At 38.7% G+C, this 24,665-nt stretch overlaps 2 protein-coding genes across 10 annotated transcripts; both read left to right on the plus strand.

The window, feature by feature from the left end:
* The first annotated feature begins 1,536 nt into the window (after positions 1-1,536).
* Positions 1,537-8,412, plus strand: etf1b (eukaryotic translation termination factor 1b). 8 transcript variants are annotated; one of them, XM_082158200.1, is made up of 11 exons: positions 1,537-1,740; positions 2,081-2,186; positions 3,292-3,467; positions 3,702-3,841; positions 3,927-4,065; positions 4,155-4,345; positions 4,430-4,559; positions 4,714-4,884; positions 4,982-5,046; positions 6,763-6,910; positions 6,989-8,412. In XM_082158200.1, exons 2-11 carry the CDS (start codon positions 2,101-2,103, stop codon positions 7,069-7,071), a joined length of 1,329 nt encoding a protein of 442 aa, XP_082014326.1. In that variant the 5' UTR covers positions 1,537-1,740; positions 2,081-2,100; the 3' UTR covers positions 7,072-8,412. The 8 variants fall into 8 exon arrangements, with proteins under 8 accessions (XP_082014326.1, XP_082014325.1, XP_082014329.1 ...); XM_082158199.1 differs by having other exon boundaries at positions 1,541-1,740; positions 2,078-2,186; XM_082158203.1 differs by lacking the exon at positions 1,537-1,740 and adding an exon at positions 3,038-3,156 and having other exon boundaries at positions 2,078-2,186.
* A 492-nt stretch (positions 8,413-8,904) lies between these two features.
* On the plus strand, positions 8,905-24,065 carry fbxw11b (F-box and WD repeat domain containing 11b). 2 transcript variants are annotated; one of them, XM_082158197.1, is made up of 13 exons: positions 8,905-9,028; positions 11,739-11,798; positions 13,591-13,831; positions 14,701-14,887; positions 15,111-15,201; positions 15,563-15,700; positions 17,151-17,269; positions 17,428-17,677; positions 19,907-20,025; positions 20,341-20,451; positions 21,056-21,134; positions 22,978-23,142; positions 23,231-24,065. In XM_082158197.1, exons 1-12 carry the CDS (start codon positions 8,990-8,992, stop codon positions 23,137-23,139), a joined length of 1,596 nt encoding a protein of 531 aa, XP_082014323.1. In that variant the 5' UTR covers positions 8,905-8,989; the 3' UTR covers positions 23,140-23,142; positions 23,231-24,065. The 2 variants fall into 2 exon arrangements, with proteins under 2 accessions (XP_082014323.1, XP_082014322.1); XM_082158196.1 differs by having other exon boundaries at positions 8,975-9,028; positions 13,612-13,831.
* The last annotated feature ends 600 nt before the right edge of the window (positions 24,066-24,665 follow it).

Here is a 24,665-nt window from a genome sequence, read left to right on the forward strand (position 1 = left end):
TGGGGAACTCCAGAGATGCACTTTTCTCAGTTTTGTATTATTAAATCATATATGATGACTACTGGATCAATGTACAAGCGTTAATCTCACAAAACCTGTCAAGAAGTTGCCCAAGTCATATTTCACCCCAAACTCATGAGAAAAAAATACAGAATTATATTTTGCCTGAAGAAAATGAAGCCTTTTTTTTTAAGGACTGTTAAAGTTGGCACGAAACTGAAGTTGTGATAGTCTTTTCTTCCCTGTTGTTATATGAGTGAAACAGCTTCTCAAACTGAAAAAAATCTAATAAAAATAAGGTGGGACTTGATTTTATCCATGGGGAATTGAGTTGATGGTTTTGGTTTGCTCAGGATATGAGGGGGCAAAAGGGGGGACACCCTAATTCATCACCAAATCCCCCCATCCCTGGATTGTGATGGCTCACTAAAGAATTATGAATGCCCCCCGCAGGTCGTCCTGGGTTTGCTATTGATGTGATGTGAATGACAGGTTGTCCCGACCTTGCATCAGTAAACGAAGAGAAGAGATGTCACTGCAAGGAAGTTATTTTGATTACAGATTAGGAGGGCACATGAGTAATACTAATTATAAATAATGATGGTGCACAGATAAATAATTTATAATAAATAATGCAATATTCCATAAAAAACAAAAACAATTTTGATTTCATTGTGACTTTAAGTCCTTTAAGACTTAAATTCCAATTTCTCTGAAAAATAATGTCATAATGCAACATTATCTTAATGTTAGGCTCAGTTTTTATGTCAAATAGAACATGAAAACAACAGGTATGTGTGTGGTAGTACTGAACATTATTATAATGTATTTTAAATATGAAAATAAAATTATAGCGAAAGTTCCTGGTTGTGCTTAATTTTCTGATACAATAATTCAAGAAATTCTTATTTAATATTTGTAAAATAATGTCACATTTTCTCTGGGTGTTATTTAAATAAAGAAAAAGGTTTCTTTCTCTTTTTTTTTCTTTTTTTTTTTGTAATTTTAAACAAATGAAAAAAACGACAACAATGTCTGTCATTCCCACAAAGACTGCATCCTAAAAACCTGTCAAGGGCCAGAGTCGTTTCAGTTACTTAAAAAGAAATTGGCAGTAATATTTTGTTTATCAAGAAAAGTAAGTCCATTCTTCTAATTGTTTTTGCATTATTTACATGACAATTAAGCATTTATGGAAACTTTAAAAAACGCATTAGTAGCCTATTAAAGGAGGGGAAATGTAAGTTAAGGAAAATAATGCAAAACGATGCAAAAACAATATATCAAGGGCGAAACGTGGCCTGTGCTGCGTTTCTCAAGAGGCATCGTGATCTAAGTTGATCGTAGAGACCACTGGCCCCAAATTCTTTCTTTTTACGATGCATTTGAGAAACGCTGCCCTGCCCTGTCCTGAACGTTTTCGTACGAATCACAAACACCACTTCGCAGGCTCGCCGAGTTCTGATGAACCCAAAAGTCATTGTTCCACCCTTTTTGTTTGACAGCAAAATCCTCCAATAACGCATCTCACTACACCCCCACGCGTGGCGTTTTCAGGAAGTGATACTAAATGGAATTTGTGCCTTTCCCCACGTGAGCCTCCATCGAAGCACCACGCGCAGCAAGACCAAACCGGCTGCTAACGATAAGTATATCACGTCACTGGGAAACAGCGGCGAGCGAGTTCTGGACCACAAAATACCTGCCGTACGGACGCGGCGGAGCAGATCATTCTAGCCTGTGAGTACGCTGCTATAATGTCTGTTAATAAAATCACTTTGATTATTTGGATCACGTGTTGAAGATAAAATATTGCAAAAGGGTGGTTTTGCACGAGCGGCGCGTGGCAGCAGCAGGGATGTTTTCGGGCGCGAGAGGCCCGCGCGCAGGGCTGCGTTAGCCAGCTAGCGCATCCAACTTGAGTCGCTCTTTTCTCTTCCACCCACAAGCCTTCTTTTAATCAAGTAACAATTCTGTCCGATCCATTCAGATTTTCATAGTGAATGATCCGCCTTTAAAATCTCTGACAGTTCAAGCACTTCGCGCTAGCAAGCTAAAGTTGGATTCTGTTTTTCAGCAGGTCCAGACAGCGCGAGGAAGATGGCGGACGACCCCAGCGCAGCGGACAGGAACGTGGAAATTTGGAAGATTAAGAAGTTGATCAAAAGCCTTGAGGCGGCCCGAGGGTGAGGCTCGCTCTGTCACATCCTCTATATTTGTATACAGGTGTTGAATGACAAATAATGACACCTCTAGTGTGCGATTTGATTCGTTCTTTGGGGGGACCACATGCTAGCCAGCTTGCTAACAGCTGTTGTAGAGAGAAGCATGGTGGATGGAGAACGAGACCGCTCATTGTACAGCTGTTTATTGCCAAAATATTGTGTTGTTGTGGGATAAAGAGCGGGAAATGTTATATGTGGTGTCGTTTGAAATGTCATGCACCTTCGGGATGACGCTTTAAAACGGGCTGGTGGAGGTGACGTGCTTTATGGGAGAGACTGTGCTAAATATCCTATGTTTTGTTTTTTTGTGAGAAGATTAACGTTAGTATATATTTTTTTTTATGTCAGATTTTATCATTACGGTTTGATAACATCGTTGTTGTAGTTGTTTTAGTGTACTATGGCTATTCAACCAGTCTCCTTGACGTATGTATGTTTTGTTCCATCGTTTTTACAATGAAAGTGAATGTTAAACAGAATGACAGCCTCAGTTATCTTCTCTTTTTTAAGTCATGAACTACCCATTTAATGTTGACTCAAATGTACTGAATATACGTTGACAAATATACTCATAAACAGTTAAAATGTCAATTTAGCATGATGCTCATTCAGTAACTTACTGTTTAAGGGAACAGTAAATTGATCAAAAGTGACAGTAAAGACACTTAATGTTACAGAAGATTTCTATTTTAAATTCTATTCTTTTGAACTTTCTATTCAAAAAATCCTGTTTTATTTTTTATTGTTTCCACAAAAATATGCAGCACAACTGTTTTCAGCATTGATGATAATAATAAGAAATGTTTCTTCAGCAGCAAATCAACAAATTAGAATGATTTCTGAAGGATCATGTGACTGAGGACTGGAATAATGATGCTGAAAATTCAGCTTTGCCATCACAGGAATAAATTACATTTATAAGTATATTCACGTAATAAAACACTTATTTTAAATTTTATTCTTTCACAATATGATCATAAAAACAAATCTTACTGACCCCAAACTTTTGAACGGTACTGTATGATCATGAAAAGGTCTCAGACTGTTCTATTCTCTTCTTCCTCAGAAATGGCACCAGTATGATATCCCTCATCATCCCACCCAAGGACCAGATTTCGCGTGTTGCTAAGATGTTGGCCGATGAGTTCGGCACGGCTTCGAACATCAAGAGCAGAGTCAACAGACTGTCTGTTCTAGGAGCCATTACCTCCGTACAGCAGAGACTCAAACTCTACAACAAAGGTAAATATGTGGGTTAAGTTTAATCTAAGAGCCATTTAACTTCTCAGATGATGGAATTTCATTATGCTTGGTATGTTTAACTTTTCCAAACTGGTGCTGTTCAAATATTAAACTGGCAGTTGATACATTTGCTGTGTGTGTGTGGGTATGATAGAGAGTGGCGCCTGATTTAATCTTTTCATTAGGTGTGGTCTCTCCTGATCCCCTCACACGAGTCTGCTGTTTATCTTGCAGTGCCTCCTAATGGCCTGGTGGTGTATTGTGGCACCATTGTGACCGAGGAAGGCAAAGAGAAGAAAGTAAACATTGATTTTGAGCCTTTTAAACCTATCAACACATCCTTGTATTTATGTGACAACAAGTTCCATACTGAGGTAAATGATCTATCTGTCTATTTATCTAACTATCTATCCTTCTATCCTATATCATAACAACTATTATTAATTTTTTTGTTCACAGGCTCTAACAGCTCTGCTGTCAGACGACAGCAAGTTTGGCTTCATTGTTATTGATGGTAGCGGTGCCCTGTTTGGGACTTTACAAGGCAACACAAGGGAGGTGCTGCACAAATTTACCGTGGACCTGCCCAAAAAACATGGTAAACGTGTCTTCAAATCGCTTGCTGTGACTCTTGTTCTTTTATAGGATTTTGAATTCACCCACTTGTTTCCTTTAACCTTCTTTTAGGTAGAGGAGGACAGTCCGCTCTTCGATTTGCCCGCTTGAGGATGGAGAAGAGACATAACTATGTGCGTAAGGTAGCGGAGACTGCTGTGCAACTCTTCGTGTCCAATGACAAAGTCAACGTGGCAGGACTGGTTCTTGCCGGATCGGCCGACTTCAAGACGGAGCTCAGCCAGTCAGACATGTTTGATCCAGTATGTTCTCTTAGCATCAAATGATTTGCGAACTTAATTCAGAGTTTTGGTTCTTTTCTGACTTTGGTTCTTCTGCACATGTAGAGGTTACAAGCAAAGGTTCTCAAGCTGGTTGACATATCATATGGAGGAGAAAACGGTTTCAACCAGGCCATTGAGCTCTCAGCGGAAGTGCTCTCCAATGTCAAGTTCATCCAAGAAAAGAAACTAATAGGTAGTTAATCCAAGAAGCATTTACAGGCTTGATAAAGGTGATAGACATGCTGTGAAAAAAAAAAAATGTGTGGCCTAAAACACTGGGCTTTCAGTAGTTTTCATGCTGTGTTTTTTTTCTTTTCTTGTGTAGTGACTTGTGTCTCTGATTTCAGGACGATATTTTGATGAGATCAGTCAGGACACAGGGAAGTATTGTTTTGGAGTTGAAGACACGCTCAAAGCGCTGGAAATGGGAGCGGTGGAGATTCTTATAGTTTACGAGAACCTGGACACTATGCGTTACGTCCTACGTTGTCATGGAGAAAATACTACACCAGAAAATGGTATGCACACCCTCACTCTTGTACGTGCAATTACACAATATTTGCAAAATATAAAATGATTCCTTTCTCGGTTTAATTTCATTGCTTTTTTTATCAGATGAAAAGACACTCTATCTGACACCAGAACAGGAGAAGGACAAGTCTCATTTCACTGACAAAGAGGTTTGTAAAACTGTCAACTAAATTCAGATTATTAATTGTATGTTATTCAGCAGATTTTCTTATTTATTAAAAAAAGAGTAGTGCAGATTCTCAATTGTCTGGAACTCTTTCCCCTGAATGACTTTTGAGTTTAAGGGCCATACTCAAGCAAACATTGATGATCTCATGGCCTGAAATGAGACCAGCAGCCTTCGAGTTAAAAACCTTGATCTTTAGGGTTTTATCAGCCAATTAGTACCAAGCTCATTGCAGTTCTGTTTTGATTTATTGGGATTATGCATTGCAGATCCTAAAGTCTGACACTAAATTGAACATATTGCCCTTTGTGCAAAGGAAAGTTTCATGGATGTTAAAGGTTCTTCTGCGCAGCACTGACTGTTTATCAGCTCTGACCAATATTAGACAACGCAGTGCGAGCTCGATCACACGACAGCGTTACTACACAGTGCTGGGAGATCCAGGGAGGAGAACAATTCTGTTATAAACCACAGATATTAGATCAAACAGCTAATGTGGAAACCGAGACAACGTTGTGCCATGAATGAACAAGTTGTAGAATCCACAACATTCACCATGGATTAAATGTAGTTACACTACTGTAACCATGGTATTGTGGCAGAAATAGTCAAATGTTTTTACATTATTCATCTCAGGCTTCATACAACCTTTTGAGAGTGAAATTCAAGCCATTTTTAATGACTTTCAAGTGCTGAACACTTTTTCCAGCACTTCAAGGCTCTAAATAATCAATTTTAATGTTTTTTTTTAATGTGATGATTTGTAAAACTAAATGTTTAAAGATGATAGATGGAGAACTAACACTTCGTTGCAAACAAACACTTTTATTAAAAAATATATGAAAATAACACTATAACCAGTAGATGGCAGCCATTTCCAATCCCTAATATATATGTCTCATGAAAAACAAAAACTTTTCTTCAAATTGTGACTGAATCACACAGAAAGCAAGTAAAGAGCACTCCTTTTATAAGAGTAGAATATTGAAAATTTTCCCTGTAGAAGAGGTTTAGTTAGTTAGCTAGCTAGTTAGTTAGTTAGCTATTATTATTATTATTAGCTTATTACGATTATTGGTGGTTAGTGGTTAATGGCGGTTCGTCTTGTACACAAGACACGAAAATAAATCATGTCAAGGAAGAAAATTTGTTTTGTGACGAGGTAATGTGGTCAACCTCAAAAATTGGCCGTTGGGTGGGGCAGCAGGGGGCGGGCAGCGTTCTGTACGCCATGAGAGTTTCGCGATACGTACCGTGGTTTTTCGCAGCACGTTTGAGTGTAAGCAAGAGGTTTTTTCTTGTGCGTCAAGCAGGTTCGGGTGAGCTTCTGTTTGTTTGCTGATCAATGTTTATATATGAATAAAATCCTAAATTCAATCTGTTCATCATATAAAGCGATCGAGTTTGGACTAAAAAGATCTTAATTTGTGTTCCAAAGATAAACGAAAGTCTGACTGGTTTGGAACAACACGATGTCAGAATTTTCCATTTTTGTGTGAACTAACCCTTTGGTCGGCTATGTCTTAAGTATATGTAAACAGCTGAGAAAGATAATGTGTGTCAGTGTTCGATCCATGCATTCACCACATGCACACTTGGCTGTACTGATCGCTTATCCCTTTCGCGTAATATTTACTTTGCACTATAACCAATGTGTGACGATGTATAATGTTAACGGTACCATATATGTGTGTTTTAGACGGGTCAGGAGCATGAGCTGATCGAGAGCATGCCACTGCTTGAGTGGTTTGCCAATAACTACAAGAAGTTTGGGGCCACACTGGAAATAGTTACAGACAAAAGTCAGGAGGGCTCGCAGTTTGTGAAAGGGTTCGGAGGCATCGGTGGTAAGTACTCCACAGATTTCGATTTGGTAGGAAATGGAACAATATTGTTTTATCAATATACATTTTTTTTCTCCCCAGGAATCTTGAGGTACCGGGTGGATTTCCAAGGCATGGAGTACCAGGGAGATGATGATGAGTTCTTTGATTTAGATGACTACTAGGTAGTCGGGACTGACATAAAATTCAAACATAAAATCCCCCTCCCACCTCCCCCTCTTCACCTACCCCGCAAACGGCAGGGGAGCGAAGGAGATGGAATCAGCAGGAGGGAGAATACGAATTTGAGATGGTGGCGGATGGTCTGCGTGTCCCTGGCTTTAGAATACAGTGACTCCATCTCTGGACTGGAAGAAGTGGCGTTTTCTCCTCTCCACCAATTAGCAGGTCATCGCAACATCATGGCCGTGGCCCGTCTGCCTGTCCTGCCTCAGCTCTTCACAAAACACTCTAGGCTTTCAGATCTACTTTTTCTTCCCTTCTAATCTCATTCCTTTCTTCCTTTTGCCTCTCCTTTTTTAATGGCATCTGCTGCTGTTGTATTTTATTCAAATGTATTATATTTTCTCTTATTCAGTGTATGAAGAAAGCAGTAGCAAGCTATTAGACCAGTGCTGCTTACCCAGCCACCTCAAGCCCATTGCCAGGCCTGCGTTTTAATTTCCCGGTTAGTCCAGACTTGATTTGTTGCCTTGTTTCTGCTGTAAACCAGTGTGGTGGTGGTGCACTCTGAGCCAGCGGTACACCTGCTCCTCCCATCGCATTGTGCCCACGTTGAGGCGTGTCTTGCTCTCAAATGGACCATATTAGTAACTGGACCCATCCCTCCATGAAGACAGAGAAGCGTCTTTTACAGTACATTTCCCTCGCTTGTTTTCCTCAGCCCCCAGGAGATGCTACTTCTCGAAATAAACAATATGAGTGCCTGAATTTTGCAGTTTGTGAGATGTGAGCACAGTGTACCAGCATCTGGACCGTAACTTCAGCCTCCTGCTGTTTCTGAACAAAAAATCTTAGCTCGAGCCTTCAGCACTCATTGGTATACGACGGCTTTACCGGCAGAACACGTGCATGGGAATGTCCTTTCGGACCGATTATGGGGTGGGGGGTTACTGTGTTAACTGTGATGTGTGAGTGAGTATACGTCAGTTTGGCTGTTTCATTCCCTTTTAGAAGGCCTGCCACAGACTACAAGCCTCTAATTTCTATCCATTTTGTCCAGTCATATTTTATTAGCAGATTGGTTTTTAGAAAGACAAGCTGCAAATCAGTGATATTTTGGACCTTTAACAATTATGGCATGGTTGGTGTTCTGAAGCCTACTAAAACGAACAGATAACCCAATAATGAAAAAGGAGAGAAATATCCAAATAACGGGCCCAAAATATTTTAGCAAATATTATGTTGTATATTTTCTCATTTTCTTTGATCCGTCACTATTTTGTATAAATCATTTGTTACATCTGGACACAGACATTAAACGTTCTCATTGTTTGCAAATTGCACTTATAGCTTGTTTATTTTGCAAAGCTATTTTATCTTAATTGATTCTGAGTTTGATAAGATTATTTTGCCTTCTAAATGAACACATGCAGGTTGAGGAAGTCAATTAATTATAAGCAGGAAAGGGAAGGCAGATATTTTCTGATGCATTTATTAATAAACTTTTTATTTTTATTTTTATTTTTTTATGCTTCTGGCATAGTTGTCACCAGCATTCAATCAGCAATATTCTTAATAATATGTGAATCATTGGGGATAACCCTATTCTTTACCCTAGTACCAGACGGCAGCCAATAGCTGTACATTTTACAAAACGGACAAAACCCTTTTTGTCAATCGGTGACCAACCACGAATGTTGTTAGATTATGATCATGACGTAGTCCGTCTGTACCCGCTTTGTACCTTAGCAGCAGGAATTATCCAATCACAACGCGGACAACGCCCATTTGGTCAGCTTTGGCTATTTGACATCCAATCGGAGAGTTCGAATCAAGAATTCTATCTCCGCCTCTTTTTCGTGACGTGCTTGTGTCGCAGGGCGGGGTTTCCATTTTCACTGCGAGTTTCGGGGAACAAACATGGAGCCGGAGATGGAGGACAAAACCTTAGAGCTAATGGTGAGTACTCGGTTGTGCTTCGAGAAAGATTTTCTGGTATGTCCTAAAGACTTTCGCGTTTATACATTCATATTACCGGTTACAAGCAAAGCCTGGTAGAACATAACCAGCTTGTGGAGTGGGTAGGGATCGGTTGAGTTGAGGGGGAAGGAGGGGTGAGGAGCGAGAGAGAGAAATGGCTGGCTCGGCTGACAAGGAGGGCCCTGCTATGTATCGCTGTCTCACTTGGTGGTTTTCACGTCTCTCCCCCTTGTTTTCCGTTTTATACCAAAGCTGATACGTTAGTAGACAAGACCAGCAGGTGTTATTGGTGGTGGTTGAGGATATATATTGAGTAAGTGGCGGATGTGGAGGGAGTGAAGCTGCCGCGGCATCGTGGTGAGTCCGAGGCTCGTCGACTTTAGCCGGTGACTTGAGCTTCACTGCGGCGCCTCTGCGCCACTCACTCCAGCCTATAATCTGATCGTACAGACCAGTTGTGGTTCATATGCAGTCTCAGAATCCTTCACTATGTTTTAAAGTTTTCAAAACAACCATTTCTCTCACACAAAAACGTCTCATTTACGTGACACGACATATTTTAACTGGAGTTTAAAGCTGCGTAATAGGAAGTAACCGCTCGTGCTGTCAATTGCAAATGACATTTCTGAGCCAAACGATGAGGAAATATAGAAATATTGTAACTTTTACAAGAATCATGGTTTAATGTGAATGAATAGTTGTGTTTTGGTAACCACGCATCTTTTTAGGGAAATACAAATCTTCATTGTTGATGTGAAGGAAGTAATAGCAAGCTGCTAGGTGGCTAACCGCATAAAACCATTAGCCTACGCCAACTAATTGCGATATTTTCTTATTAAACTCATTGATTTTTGTTTCATACTTTTATGAATAGAAATTGTATAAGACTCTCAATAAAAATATACTGGATTCCTCCAAGTTTGTCCTTCACTAGTTTAACATCACATTTGACATGATTTACATCTGTGTGTAGTCTCATTATCAATCTAAATTAAATAAAACATTGCTGTTAATCTAAAACATTTTTATAGTGCCTTTAAGTGTATTGACTTATTTAAATATGCCCTTTATTAATGAGGCTGTCTCTGAATCAATATCATCTTGCCAATACAATATCATTATAGAATCAGTTTTACAGATTGGATTTGCTTCTTGTTGCTATGGATACACTGTAAAGGTAGGAGTGAATGCTCTTGAGTTTGTCCACTTTGTATTGTGAAGCTTGAGAAAGATAGAATTTTTATTTATTTTTTTTGGTTGAAGATAACAAGCCACGTGCATTTGTGTATAGACAGCAGAGGACTCATAATGAAACAAAATCATGCAAATGTCAAAAACACAACAAAATACTAAAATTAAAATGGAACCGTAAAATGTAAAAACAAACTAATTCAATATATTTATAAAACTATAATACTACCATCTCAGTGATGGTAAAACAACACTGGTGTCTAGCTTTGATATTCACACCTTTCAGTCCAGAGAGCTTTTGTCCAAGTTTATAAAGATATTCACGATATGAATGGTGATTATGGATTAAAGCAGGTGCTGAGTCGTGGATATTAAGGGCATCATCTCTGTGTTGCCTGTGTTTGGGATGTAAGCATATCCTTGTGGTGGCCTTGGCTAGGGGACAGCTGTTGACACGATACCCAAACGCCTACACACCCTGCCCCATCCCACATCTTAACGGCATGCTGATGGAGAATCTGTCCAATTATTCAGCACACAGAGATCGTAGGCTGGTACTCAGTCCTTTCATGTTTTCCAACAAACAATGTGATGGAATTATGAACGCATGCGAGCAGACGATGAAAGGGTGATTTTTAGCGTCGCTGTCAAACGGAAACCTTGTGTCTCCAAAAACTGCTTTTCAGGAAATGGAAAAAAGCACTACACTCCATTGTCAAAGTTGATATTGTATTAATATGGTCAGACACTTGCATATGTCATTATATTAAAAAAATTCCAAAATCAAGCTCAATTGAGTTACAAGGTTTTTGACTGGAGTATTAGTATATGTTTTGTCTGTCATTAGAACGCCAATAAGTGCATCGCATTATGTGTTCGTCAACTTGCAGGTTATAAAGTTTACTGTAGCTATGTGGGCGGCTGAGCACTCAGTTTCTTTCTGTCTTTTGGCTGAAATCTCATATTGTGAAAGATGAAGTGCTATGCACTTGGTTTTTAAGACCGTATTGGCCATGACTCGATGATAAATGCTAGACTAAGACACTCTTCTCCACTTCTCAAATACATAAAATATAGTGTGTGTTTCTTGAGTAAAGAAAATGCTACTTTTTAATAGAACCAGTACATTATGTACCCTTGCATTGCAAACAAGCAGAGACAGTGCAAACTGCGTGCGGCACTTCATTCACGATAGAGGCGGGTGGAGTTATGATGTTTTAAAGACAGTTTGAGGATCCAGTGGAGTTACAAGTTTCCGTCACAAGCTCTTTTTAATGATTTTCATTGGTTTAAAATGTGCAAAACCCACATACAGATGTAAAGGGTGACCAATAGTAATGATTTATGAAAAAATAAAATAGACAAAATATGGAGATACAAGGTTTCCGCCCGACAGCGACAATAGGTCTCGTATAGGAGTGGTTCCGATTTATATTGTGGTCCAATGTAACAATGACATTGTGAAATAATGTTTTGTTTTTGTTTTTTCCTTCTGCAGAACACCTCTGTCATGGACTCGCAGACTGAAGACCGCTCCCCAAAGATCACAATTTTTAAGGTGAGGTGGATGAGCCGTACCTCTGTGTTTGTCAAAGCCAGTAAAAATAATAAGCAGATACTAGAATAAGGACTAGTTGAGTAGCCTCTCCCTGGACCATGAAGGATTTTCCATATTGAAGTACTGTTGACTTTAGGGTTTTGTTGTAGGGCACTGCCTAATCTGTGTCTGGAAAACCTCTGTGACCATTTCCGCAAGCCTTTATTGCATCCGTATTTAGGATCAGTGTGTCCTCTCTTGCATTTTTGAGATGCCCTGTGTAGTAACAGTGGGCCCAAAATGATCCGGACACTTATACTACCGTAAGGTTTTGTAATGTTTTAGAAAGAAATCTCTTATTCTCATCAAGACTGCATTTATTTGATTGAATATACAGTAAAAGCAGTAGGCTAATCCTGTGAAATATTATTACATTTTAAAATCTATATTAAGATAAAATCTTTTCCTGGCAAAGCTGTATTTTCAGTATCAGTTTTTAGTGTCACATGATCTATCAGAAATCATTCTAATTTGCTTTAGTGCTCAAGGCACATTTCTTATCAATTATAATCATTGATGCTTAGTGTTTAATGGAAACCGTGATACATTTTTATTCAGAAATCTTTTGTAACCTTTGATCAATTTAATGCATCATTGATGAATAAAAGTGTTAATTTCTTAAAAAAAAAAAAAAACTCTTACTGACCCCAAACTTTTGAACGGTGATGCAAGTCACACTTCAGTACAAATCTGAATTTGATATTTAAACAAGTGGCATCTGCCACATACAATGATAAACTTTTTTTCTCACTCAACTTCACTTATCTTGAGACATTTGTGCATTTACTTTTAATAAAAGCCAAAGTTATTTTAGTGGATGTTCAGTTCCCCTGAAGCTCACACAGATGTCCTATCAGAGCAACCACAAATTAGATCACACATTTGACTACCAGAAAATGAAAGTGCCCAGAATCTTTTTTTCAACAAAGAATCAAACCTCTTTTTGTGAAGTGTTTTTCAGTTTGTTTTCTGCTTTTTGTGTGTTTTTAATGCCTCGTTTCCACCGAGTGGTACAGTACAGTATGATTTGGGACGGGAAACCCTGATCCAGCTTGCGTACTGCTTGGTGGAAACTAGGCATAAATGTTGTTTTTGATTAAAAGCAGGAGAGTTTAATGTTAAAACTATCTCTCTATCTTAAGTCAAGTAAGTTTGTTCTGCTGGCGGTACACCCCACGTGAAAACATTTGTAATCAAATTGCTAAACAACCACTGAATGGAATAACACAAAATATGTATAATTTTAAAGCTTAGAAACTCGGCTTAGTACACTTACGAGTGCTGAGTTCTCTCTAAACCGTACTGTACCGCTGGCGGCCACCACCTAGCGACAAAACGATTAATAATCATATTTTTCAAAACTACTGGCTTGATCAACACAAAATAGGTGTCATTTGAAAGCTTAGTCTCAACTTTACATGCATGTAACCAATTTGATTAACTCCTAAGTAGTACAGTGTAGTGCACGGAGTAGAAAACAACAAACATTATTGTTTTGGGCTTTGACTAAACTTGAGCAAGTTTTGTACGTGAAATGAGTCTTTACATTTGTCACTCAAAAAAAAAAATACTTGAAAAATGCCTTCAGGGCTTAAAGGGTTAATTGTTTAACTCTTTTCTGAGTAAATGCATCTGCCTTGAAATATTATGATTGTTTCTATTCTCCCTTTGCCCAATCCTTTTCCAATACAGATTTTTTTTGGTATCATCTAACACATCTATTTATTTGTTTTTCCTTGTACGATTCTCCCAGCCTATCTTTATCTGTCCTCAGGTGAGTAATGGACCTTTGACGGGCTCTAGGAAGCGGCCATCGGAAGGAAATTACGAGAAGGAGAAGGACGTGTGTATCCAGCTCTTTGATCAGTGGTCTGAAGCGGACCAGGTGGAGTTTGTGGAACACCTGATCTCACGCATGTGCCATTACCAACACGGCCACATAAACTCCTACCTCAAACCCATGCTCCAAAGGGACTTCATTACGGCACTGCCAGGTATTACATATAGGCCTAGTCCTTATTCTGAAAGTGCTGTTTTTGAGGGAGGATCCATGCATTCAATTTAGCCTTAAGATTAAAGAGAGACCATGTTTGTATAAGACTATTTTAGTATAGCCTATCTCTTATATTATATAAAAATCAAACTTTAATTTCAATCAAATTAATCATTTAACACATGTTCCTGGTGTTATTGTTCATAATTCATCATTGCATGTTATTCTAAGATTAAAAGTTAATGTTCATATTTCATTAAAACATACTACCATACAAAAGTCTGGGGCAAGTAAGATTTAAGAAATGTATAAATTTTTCAGCAAGGATGCTTTAAATTGATCAAAGGTGACTAAAGACATTTATAATGTTACGACAAAAATACATTTAAATTAAATACTCTTCTTTTGACCTTTTTTACATTTAAAGAATTCTGAAAATAATTTCCACAAAAAATATTACACAACTTAATATTAAGAAATATTTCTTTAGTGCCAGATCAGCATATTAGACTGATTTCTGAAGGATCATGTGACACTGAAGACTTGAGTAATGATGCTGAAAATACAGCTCTGCATCACGAGAATGTACATGCAAATTACCATGTTTTGAAATAGAAAAGTCATTTTAAAATGTAATTTTTCACAATATTACTGCATTTGATCAAATAATAGTAATCTTTGTAAGCATTAAAGTAAAAAATATATATATTTGAACAGTGTTTCTTGCATCATCTTTACACTTTTTTTTTATTTTTATGTTAAACACAAATATTCTTTGACCGGTGTTCTTAAATATTTTTTATCCTGCTTTTTATAGCTTTTAACTCTTGTATCCTTTAAAAAAAAAAAAACTTTATTTTTGTGTTCCAGCTCAGGGTCTGGATCATATAGCGGAGAATATCTTGTCCTTCCTGGACGCACGCTCGCTGTGTTCGGCCGAGCTGGTGTGTAAGGAGTGGCAGCGTGTGATTTCTGAAGGCATGTTGTGGAAGAAGCTGATCGAGAGGATGGTTCGGACAGACCCGCTGTGGAAAGGCCTTTCAGAGAGACACCAGTGGTGAGTCATGGTGCTGATATGACTGTTTACATCCCTCAAACCCCCTCATTTATACATGAGGTTTAACAACCACCTCGTCATTATCTCTCAGTGGTGTAATTCTCCACCAGACATTCTAGGAACCTCCATTTAGACTGTCTTGTACATCTTATTTGGCCTTAAATTATAAAGGGGCTTGTTTATGGCAGTTTATCAGGGATGTTTATTGCTGTTTGATTCACAGGGAAAAATACCTGTTCAAGAACCGCACAACAGAAGTTCCTCCGAACTCATACTACCGTTCTCTTTATCCGAAAATCATTCAGGACATCGAGGTGGGCAAATTAATCATTGTTTCTTTCTGTCTTTATGGGTGTAATATGAGATTAGCTCTTGTCTGCTCATGCCAGAAACGAGCCAATGTTTTTTTAAGGGAAGGGAGGTAGTAACTCTGAGCATTTGTTTGTTCATTTGAGCAAGCAGGAGCAGTGATTTAACCTCAGGGGTGGGCGGCAGGCCTCATGCAACCCAGCTGTCTTTTTCATAGTAGTCAGATTGTGCAGCCATCAGCTATTTAAACATCACATTTTCAAATGCAATTTTCAGATGGTCCGCTTTTTTAATTTGATGTCAATGCGTCATCATTTTGATCAAATCAAGTAAAATAATTGCTTAAATTGCTGTTCCTGTTCCCAGACCATCGAGGCGAACTGGAGGTGTGGCCGACATAACTTGCAAAGGATCCAGTGTAGGTCGGAGAACAGCAAAGGTGTTTACTGCCTCCAGTATGATGACGAAAAGATCATCAGCGGTCTACGAGATAACTCCATCAAGGTGTGACCGCACTCTGCCTGTGTATTTCTCGTGAACCTCGTGTGGGGTGAACTGTAGTCATCACTGGTAAAAACCACAGTCTGACTGCATCCTTCCTTACGCAGGTGGCATTTAAAAATGCTAACCACTTTTGACATCAAGCGTGTTCTTGTGAATTATGACGCATTTAATCACATTTTGCAAATGCACAATTTTGTGATTGTTTGCTGAACTGATGTTACTCGAACCAAAGGGGTTCAAGATGTCTGCATTCAGATGGAGGATGCTTTTAAAACTCTCAAAACAGAAACACGACTCGAGTTTTAGATTTACACAATTGAAACTCTCCCCTTATATATTATAATACTAAAACTAGTGAGAGTATATTGAAACCAGTGAAATGATTCAAGTGACTCTAAGGCAAGAATGACTAATTACAGTAGTCAACATTTGAAGTGGATCAAAACCTTTCATCAAAGTTACACATTCATTTGAACAACACCGGTTCTTGTCTTAGGTCAACTTTGAACTTTTTTGTTCCACTTCAAATGTTGACTACTGTATATTGCTCATATGTAGTGTTAGGGGTTTGTTTAAATGCACTCTTACATCCGATCTTCTCATCTCTTATTTCTTGTTCTTGAAATTCAGCTTGTGTATCTCTAGGGATGTCTCATTGGTGACTATAGCAGTAACGAGTTATTGTATTTTTTAAAAGGTTGTTGTTATTAAACAAAGGTTTTAATTATAGAATAGTAATAGTATAATAGATTTTTTTTTTTTGGAAAAAAGTGAATACTTTTCAGCAAAGATGCGTTAAGTTGATCAAAAGTGGCAGTAATGACATTTGTTAGAAAAGATTTATATTTCAAATATATATTATGAATTTGATCAGTTTAAGCAAAAATATACTGTGTTCAACATTGGTGATGATAAGAAATGTTTCTCGAACATCAAATCAGCATATTAGAATGATTTCTGAAGGATCATGTGACACTGAAGACTGGAGTAATGATGCTGAAAATTCAGCTTTTCTTTCACAGGAATTACATTTTAAAATGCATTTAGAAAACAGGTCCTTTAAATTGTAATATTTCACAGTATTACTGTTTATACTCTTTTATTTAAATAAATACAGCCTCGGCCCTTTGTGAGCATTAGTGATTTTAAACATTAAAACATCTTACCAACCTCAAACTGTGGAACAGTAGTGTATTTTAAGTTTTTATTTAATTAAATATATTAGATCAAAAATTCTAATTGATATCGGCCATGATATTAATGATTATTGGCTGACAACAACATTGGCCAAAATATTGCCGCATCATGTCAACTAGCAATGTGAAATTATTGCAAAGGTTAAATTAATGTCTAATAATGAGTCCGTTCCCGTTAAAAGTGTATTTTTGAGATTGTGAAATTCATGGTGTTTGCAAATGTGAAAAGATGTTGTATGTGTGTTTGTATTCAGATATGGGATAAACAGACTCTGGAGTGTTTGAAGATCCTGACAGGGCACACAGGCTCTGTGCTGTGTCTGCAATACGATGAGAGAGTCATTGTTACCGGCTCCTCTGATTCCACTGTCAGGTCAGATTTCTATCGTTCTCTCGCTTTCTATAAGTCCTCTGTTCATTTCTCCATTCCCCCACCCCTCTCCCCCATCACTCCACATGTCTGTTCAGCTGGAATGAGTAAGGGAATGATAAAATCGGCGCTGACTTCTCTTGCCTTCTCTTTTTACCCAGAGTTTGGGATGTGAACTCGGGGGAGGTTTTGAACACTCTGATCCATCACAACGAGGCCGTGCTCCACCTGCGATTCTGTAACGGGTTGATGGTCACCTGCTCGAAGGATCGCTCCATCGCCGTGTGGGACATGGCATCTCCCACAGACATCAGCCTCCGCCGAGTCCTCGTCGGACACAGGGCCGCCGTCAATGTGGTCGACTTTGACGACAAGTACATTGTCTCTGCCTCTGGTGATCGGACCATAAAGGTCAGTGCTCTTCTCTCTTGAATGACTGTTATCAGCTGTCAATCAAACCACAAATCAATGCTCTTAGAGTTGTATCTGATTTCAAATATATCTGCACCCAATACATATCACAGGGGGGTAATTTCTTTTCTATATTTATACAGATTTCTGTATTTTACGGCCTGAAAAGTATGACCATGACATGGTTTGTGGGTGGGTGGTGTGCTGGTTAGGGCTGTCAAAACGGCTCAAAAACTAAATTCGAATTTCATACTTGCTTATTACTAATATTTGAATTTAAAAGGCATGATTTCAGTTAGAACTTTTTTTTGCTTGTCTCCATGCCACAAGAGGGTGCTATGAGCAAAATATTAATGCACTGCATTAAATTGTTTATGCAAGACAATTAAATAACATTACTGTTTGTTGTGCATAAAGTTTAAACTACCATTTATAAATCAAATATTATTTCATAAATTGCATAACAATTATGTACATAACAGCATCATGTATTTATGCATAGTTTAATGCAAAGATTCAAAGCTCCAATCACACAGTACTTTTTTTGCGTTTAAAAACATGACATGCAGTGGAATGGAAACCCCTCCCCCCCACAAAGTCTCAAGACATAATAAAAAATAAAAATAAAGTTTTATTTACCTTTACATGGCTTTCTAAACATGCGACTCTCTTGTGCGAGACACGAGTGCACTGGTCAGATGTCTGTCTAGCACGTTTACATAGAAAACATGCGTTCTGTGTGAACAGCTTTGTTACAGTTTTGACGTAACCAAGACCTCCGCATTGAGCTTCTCTATTTCTGCAATGTTTTGCATCTTGCACCGCATCTAGTGGGTTCAACTGTATATGCTAGCAAAAACATTAAAACGCAACAACGACATCACATCTCGTACGCCACTGCCTGATGCACACCTAAAATTCGAATGCACCGTTTTTTACATTCGAATATGGATTTTTATTTGAAATTTGACAAGTATTCCATTTTTTATTTGACAGCCTTAGTGCCTGTTACTGTATGATGATTGAAATGGCCTAAAACAATTACTAAATAAACTGCAAAATTTTACGTTTTCTAAAACCTTTATTTAATGCACAGATTGCTTTTAACAGTACTGCACAAGCTGTGTGTGGGTTAGCCAGGGTTCAAAGCGCCAAATGCAAGTAAAAATCAGCGTTGAAACTGTCACTCGGAAGTTGCCTGGTAACTTTCTTATGAATTAACTGCATGGTTGTGAGAATGTGGTATGGCTTAGTGCGATCATCAGATTGCAGCGGTTGTGGTGTAATTCTATAAAAATATAGTCTTGACGCGCTGCATGTTTCAGAGTACTGTAACAGGACTTTGTTTTCAGTTTCGTTTCACAGTTAATTCTGCTCTGCAAGTGCTGTGTGTTTTGAGTCGCTCATAATTTCCATTTGGGAACGCAACATTCGTCATGAGAATAGTTTATAAATCTGTTGACAACAGAGAAGCGATAAGGCAGGGTTACTCAGATCCAGCCCTGGAGTGCCACTGTCCTACAGAGTTCAGCTCAAACTATGATCAAACTCGACTACCTGCAGTTTTCTAGTAACTCAGACCTCGGCTAGCTTGTTCAGGTGTGTTTGGTTAGATTTGGAACTAAACTCTGCAGGGAAGTGGTCCTCCAGTTTTCCGCCAAAATAAGTTCAATGGTTTAGTGCTGCAATGGACTTGACTAATTTGTCGTGCAGTCAGGCTTGGACTATTCAGGTGTCCGCTTGATCTGTCCAAAGCCAGAAATACCCAGCAGAGGGCAGCAGTGTAATGGCTTCTCAATTCTCTGTAGACTGGAGAAGCGCTACAGTCCGCTGCTCTTGCCCAGAGCCCTCGTCAGCACTCGTATTCTCCAGCCGCTCTCTCCTAGATGCTGGAATCGGGGCAATCGGGATTCCAGGAACAGACAGCCCTGAGCCAGCACACCCATCGCTCTGGGAGGGGTGCCAAGTCATTCTGCAGCCCCCACCCTCTGAAAACATTCCCCAAATAATGAGGCAGGGCAGTATGGGCTGGTGTGTGTGGGTTTTCTAGGGGTGTTTTCACATGTGCGCACACACAACTTCCTGAGTTTGAATGTACTGGTGCTTTATTAAATACGCCAATGGATTATTCTAAAGGAAAAGTGGCACTGGTTAGAAAATATACATATAAGGTTTAAACATTACACATTTAGATCACAGTTTTAAAGTGTTTAATGTAATGTTTTGCAGGTGTGGAGTACAAGCACCTGTGAGTTTGTTCGGACACTAAACGGTCATAAGCGAGGAATCGCCTGCCTACAGTACAGAGACAGACTCGTGGTCAGTGGCTCTTCAGACAACACCATCAGGTCTGTGCCAATAAATGATACATTGAGTTTACATAAAGTAATTGGGTGAATCTCAAGAAACGTGGGAAAAAAATGTCCAGGTCACATTTCACCCTAGGACAATTGAAGTGATTTCTTTTCTTTTTTTTTAACAAAACATTTGAAGGGTTTTGATATTAAACTTTCTTTTCTTAATACTGGATATAACCTAATTCTTCTTTTCCTTGTTGGTATAATTGTTCTTTTTTGGGTATAATGTGACCTGGGTTCACCCAGTTAGTATTACTTGCATTTGATTTATTTTCTCTTGAAATCTTTGTTAATCTCTTTCTCCAGGCTCTGGGATATTGAGTGTGGAGCCTGTTTGCGGGTTTTGGAAGGGCATGAGGAGCTTGTTCGCTGTATTCGGTTTGATAACAAGCGGATTGTGAGTGGAGCATATGACGGGTATGCCAAAGTCTGATTTATTCAAAGTTGAAATGAGTTTTATTGGCTTTTTTGCATTGCATTGCATTACAGTGCATTGAAGAATAACAGAATGTGGAAAAACAATTTTTGCAACTGTTTGCTAACAGCCAAAAAAGACTGAGAGGGAGTTCCTGTAAAAAAAAATTGAACACTTGACAAATTAAGATGCTTTTGCTGAAATGCATTCTAGTCTGGAGGATTAACTTTGGCCAGATTTGTTTATTTAATTTTTTTGTCTGGATTATGGCTGGTTTATTCCTGGCCTTAATGTGAATAATCTCTTTATTCTCACATCTTTAATTGCGGAGTTGCATTTGTCTGCTCCCTGTGCTCCAGTCATTAATCTGATACTTGAGCAGTACACTATACCCACACAGCCGAGGGAGCAGTCACTTTTAATCCTGGAAAGCCCACAATTGAATCACAGATTATCTGTAGATTATGCGTGAAATGCGGCTGTGGAGCTGCTTTACAACAGAAGAATGAGAGAGAGGGTTATTTTAACCAATGTATTGTGGATTTATGATTGTAATATTTTTGTCCATTATCTAATGTTCTTTAATATGTTTGTGTGTGTGTGCAGTAAAATTAAAGTATGGGACCTACAAGCTGCTCTCGATCCACGAGCCCCAGCCAGCACTCTGTGTCTACGTACACTAGTGGTGAGTTCCCAACCCCTCATAACCCAGCCACCTGACACACAACACTAAAGAACATACATGGGCTCAATTCATTATCTCTTAACAAAACTGCCAAATGGGTGCTCTGTAAATTCCACACAAAATAAATAAAATAACGTTAGAGGTAAGTCATTTATATTGTATTTTAAATAATATTCCGCATTGATTTTTCTATTCATCAAAGAATCCTGAATTACATTTTTTTTTTTTTTTGCTTTCCATAGTTTAATCCATAGTTAAATTGCGTTTTAAAATATCTTAAAATAAAAAGTTATTTTAAATTGTAATATGGTTGGCATAAGAGAGTGGGGAAAAAAGGAATAAACTTATTGACCCCAAACTTTTAAACAGTAATGTGTGTGTATATAGTATTTTATATAATAAATGTAAAAAAAAAACAATTTTAAAGTTGAATGAACACTTGTCTTGTGACAATATTTACTTAATTTTGGTAAATTTGAAGATCACTGAAACAATGGAAAATATTTTACCAAGCTTTTAAAATGAACACGTGGAATCTAAAACACTGCATGACTAAAGTGTGTAACATTTTGATGTAAAGCCCCTCCCTGTTTTCAAGGTCTCTTTTTTTATTTTTTTATTATATATATCTCGTCTCTTTAAAAATGTACAGTGTTATAGTGTGCACTTGGAATTGATGAAAAACAGCGCTGTCACTGATAATCTCAAAATGCTCAAATATCAGCTGATGAATTGGTGCTAGGGAAGGTGCTAGGGAAGGTCGGTATATCGAGTTTATCAATTTGTCCTAAACATGAGACATGCTTTATATTAAGGGCTTAAAAATAACTTGTGCAATATTGTTAGTGCATTAGTTTAAAGGAGCTTTCCCTGTCAGCTGCTCTGACAGATACTTGTGCTGTTTAATGCATTTGAGACGTGGTGTTTTCCTCCAGGCATTACTTGCATTTTATAGGCATGTTCTACTTCTGTAAATGTTAGACAGTCTTGCAAATGTTTCTATTTTGCTGTCATGACTGGACGAACATTATGTAAGCGAGTCGCCGCTAAACTTCACAGACTTCATTGAACAGATGAAGCGCAGTAATTCTGACTAAAATATACATTTTGCTAAAATATAGTCCATTGTTGGACTTAAATTTGCCATATGTAGAATTTTAAACCTACAATTAAGCGTGTTTTTATGATAGGAGTAACTGTAAAGTGCCTAGTGTAATGAGGTAATTAGATTAGCCTACATTTGATTAAGCTCAGATGAGTCAATGTGTGTTCCTCTTAGCAATTAACATTTAGTCAGTGCTTTTCTTATCATTTTTAGCCTAACTTCTGCTTTAAAAGGGAACATGTTTGTTTTTAGATTTTGTTAGAATGTAATGCGACTTTTAACCTTTTTTTGCACAATATATAACATGGTTACATTTGTTTTCATAGCCTTCAATATAAGCATTGTTTGCTGGACAACATTGGGCAGGATGTAAAGTAATATATTTTTTTTTTAAATGCAGATTTTAAAAACAATAATCCAAATAGAAAAATTAGAAAATGCAGAGATATATACCCTATATTGTCATTCAGCCAAAAATAAAGAGATGATATATTGGCCATATCACCCAGTCCTATGCCTACCTGCTCTACTCTGTTATTAATTCCTAATAATCTCTGATCTGTCCCGCTTCCCTGTCATGTGTAGTTAACCTGCCCTCTGCATGGTGACGCATTTATACCACCATAGATAGTCTGATCTGCATCACGTCATTCCCAGTCTGTGCCTGATTTTGATCCACAGCAGCGATGTCGCTTCAATAATAGTCTGTCGCTTCAATAATAGTCTGTCTGCGTATAGGAACATTCTGGCCGAGTGTTCCGGCTCCAATTCGATGAGTTCCAGATCATCAGCAGCTCCCACGATGACACTATCCTTATCTGGGACTTCCTCAACGTGTCAACCAACGGGCAGACGGAAGGACGATCGCCGTCCCGCACGTATACCTATATATCCAGATAGCAGGTAACGCATGTTTTGACTTGTACGATTTCGTTCAAATTCGCACACGTCAAAATTAAAACTAACTTGCATGCATGTGATCTCTTGACAGGGAAGCTCTGGTGGCGTGCGGAGTGTGTGCGAGTGTGTGTGGGGACTGTTCGGTTGACCCAGTCTCTGTGGAAGTGTGCCAGGATCAAAGGTCGAGGAACGCCACCACCACCCCCCTCCCCTTCACCCTCCTCTCTCCATCTGTCCGTTTTATTTCTCCCCCTCTTCGGTCATACTGAGGGCCGCCCCACAAAACACAAACTGCGTCAGTTCTCTTTCTCCCTCTCTGCGGAGGAGGAGGTGGAGAAACGGTGGAGAGAGCGATGCCATTAAGCAGAGAACCTGAGGGTGGGCGTGGAGCCCCCCCTCTCACCCCCCGCCACTGCGTACAGGGTGACGGCTGCCCCAGCTCCGCCCCCTGGGCCCATGAACTCTGTATCTATCTTTTGTTTGTTTTGTTTTTGATTTCAAAAAAAGAAAAACTAAAGGGAGAAGGCAAGGTCTGAGTGCCTTCCTTCTCTCGGGACTGTTCTGCATGAATGAGCGAGCGATGGGACGTATAATGTGTGCTGGTCAACTCCTCGGTTTCTGATTTTTTTTAAAATGCTTTTCCTTTTTTTAAGTTGGGAAATTGACTTCATATTTTTTTTTCTTGTGAAATTGTATGAATAATTGTAGTTTTTGACTTCTCCTGATATGTCCTTCCATTTCTCGTTTTAGCGCTGTCCGTCTCGTTCCCCTTTTCATTGTCTGCTTGTCTAGGTTCTGAATGACCCATAACTGATCTGAATTTAGTTGTAAACAGAAATGTCTTGTCTAAAATGGTGTTGTATATTGAAAAGATTTTTTTAAAGAAAAAAAGCGTTATTAATAAGAATAAAGTACTTGACTGTGAAGGAGTGTTAAGAAGCTTGCACAAGCGCGTCGTGTTTTTAGTGTGCGTGTTCGTACGCATGATTCGCCCCTTTGAGATAAAGGCTTTCCAACAGGCCCAAATTTCAGTAACCTGCCGTGACGGCTGCCAAGACCTTCCAAAAGCATAGGGCCGCTGTTCAAATATTTAAGTTTACCTCCTGCTCCGAAAATGTGGAAATTGGCAGTACTGTCATTTTCATCTTATGACCATGGCAACAGCCACAATACATAATTTCAGCACTGTAACGATTTAAAAATGTTTGAATGCAGAGCAATATTTCAGTCTTAAATCTCAAGAATCTCTGTATTCTGTCCTGTGCGAACTGCAGAATGGAATTCCATTGGAATAAGGCATTAGTATGAATGATGGCAGCCTACTGTCAGAGTTTGAGACGCAAGGGTGGACGTGAGACAGATGGAGACATTATAAAGAGGGAGGATCAAAGTCATTCTGCAGAGGGAGAGAGAGAGAGATGACTACTGCCCAATATGGGTGATCAAGAATGTAGCAGATGACTAGATTACAGACAAACCCTCAAAACAACAAAACTTCTGACTAACTTAGTTCTGCTGTTCAGAGT

Source organism: Leuciscus leuciscus, assembly GCF_965113295.1.
Source record: "Leuciscus leuciscus genome assembly, chromosome: 24".
In the NCBI taxonomy this organism is placed as follows: Eukaryota; Metazoa; Chordata; class Actinopteri; order Cypriniformes; family Leuciscidae; genus Leuciscus; species Leuciscus leuciscus.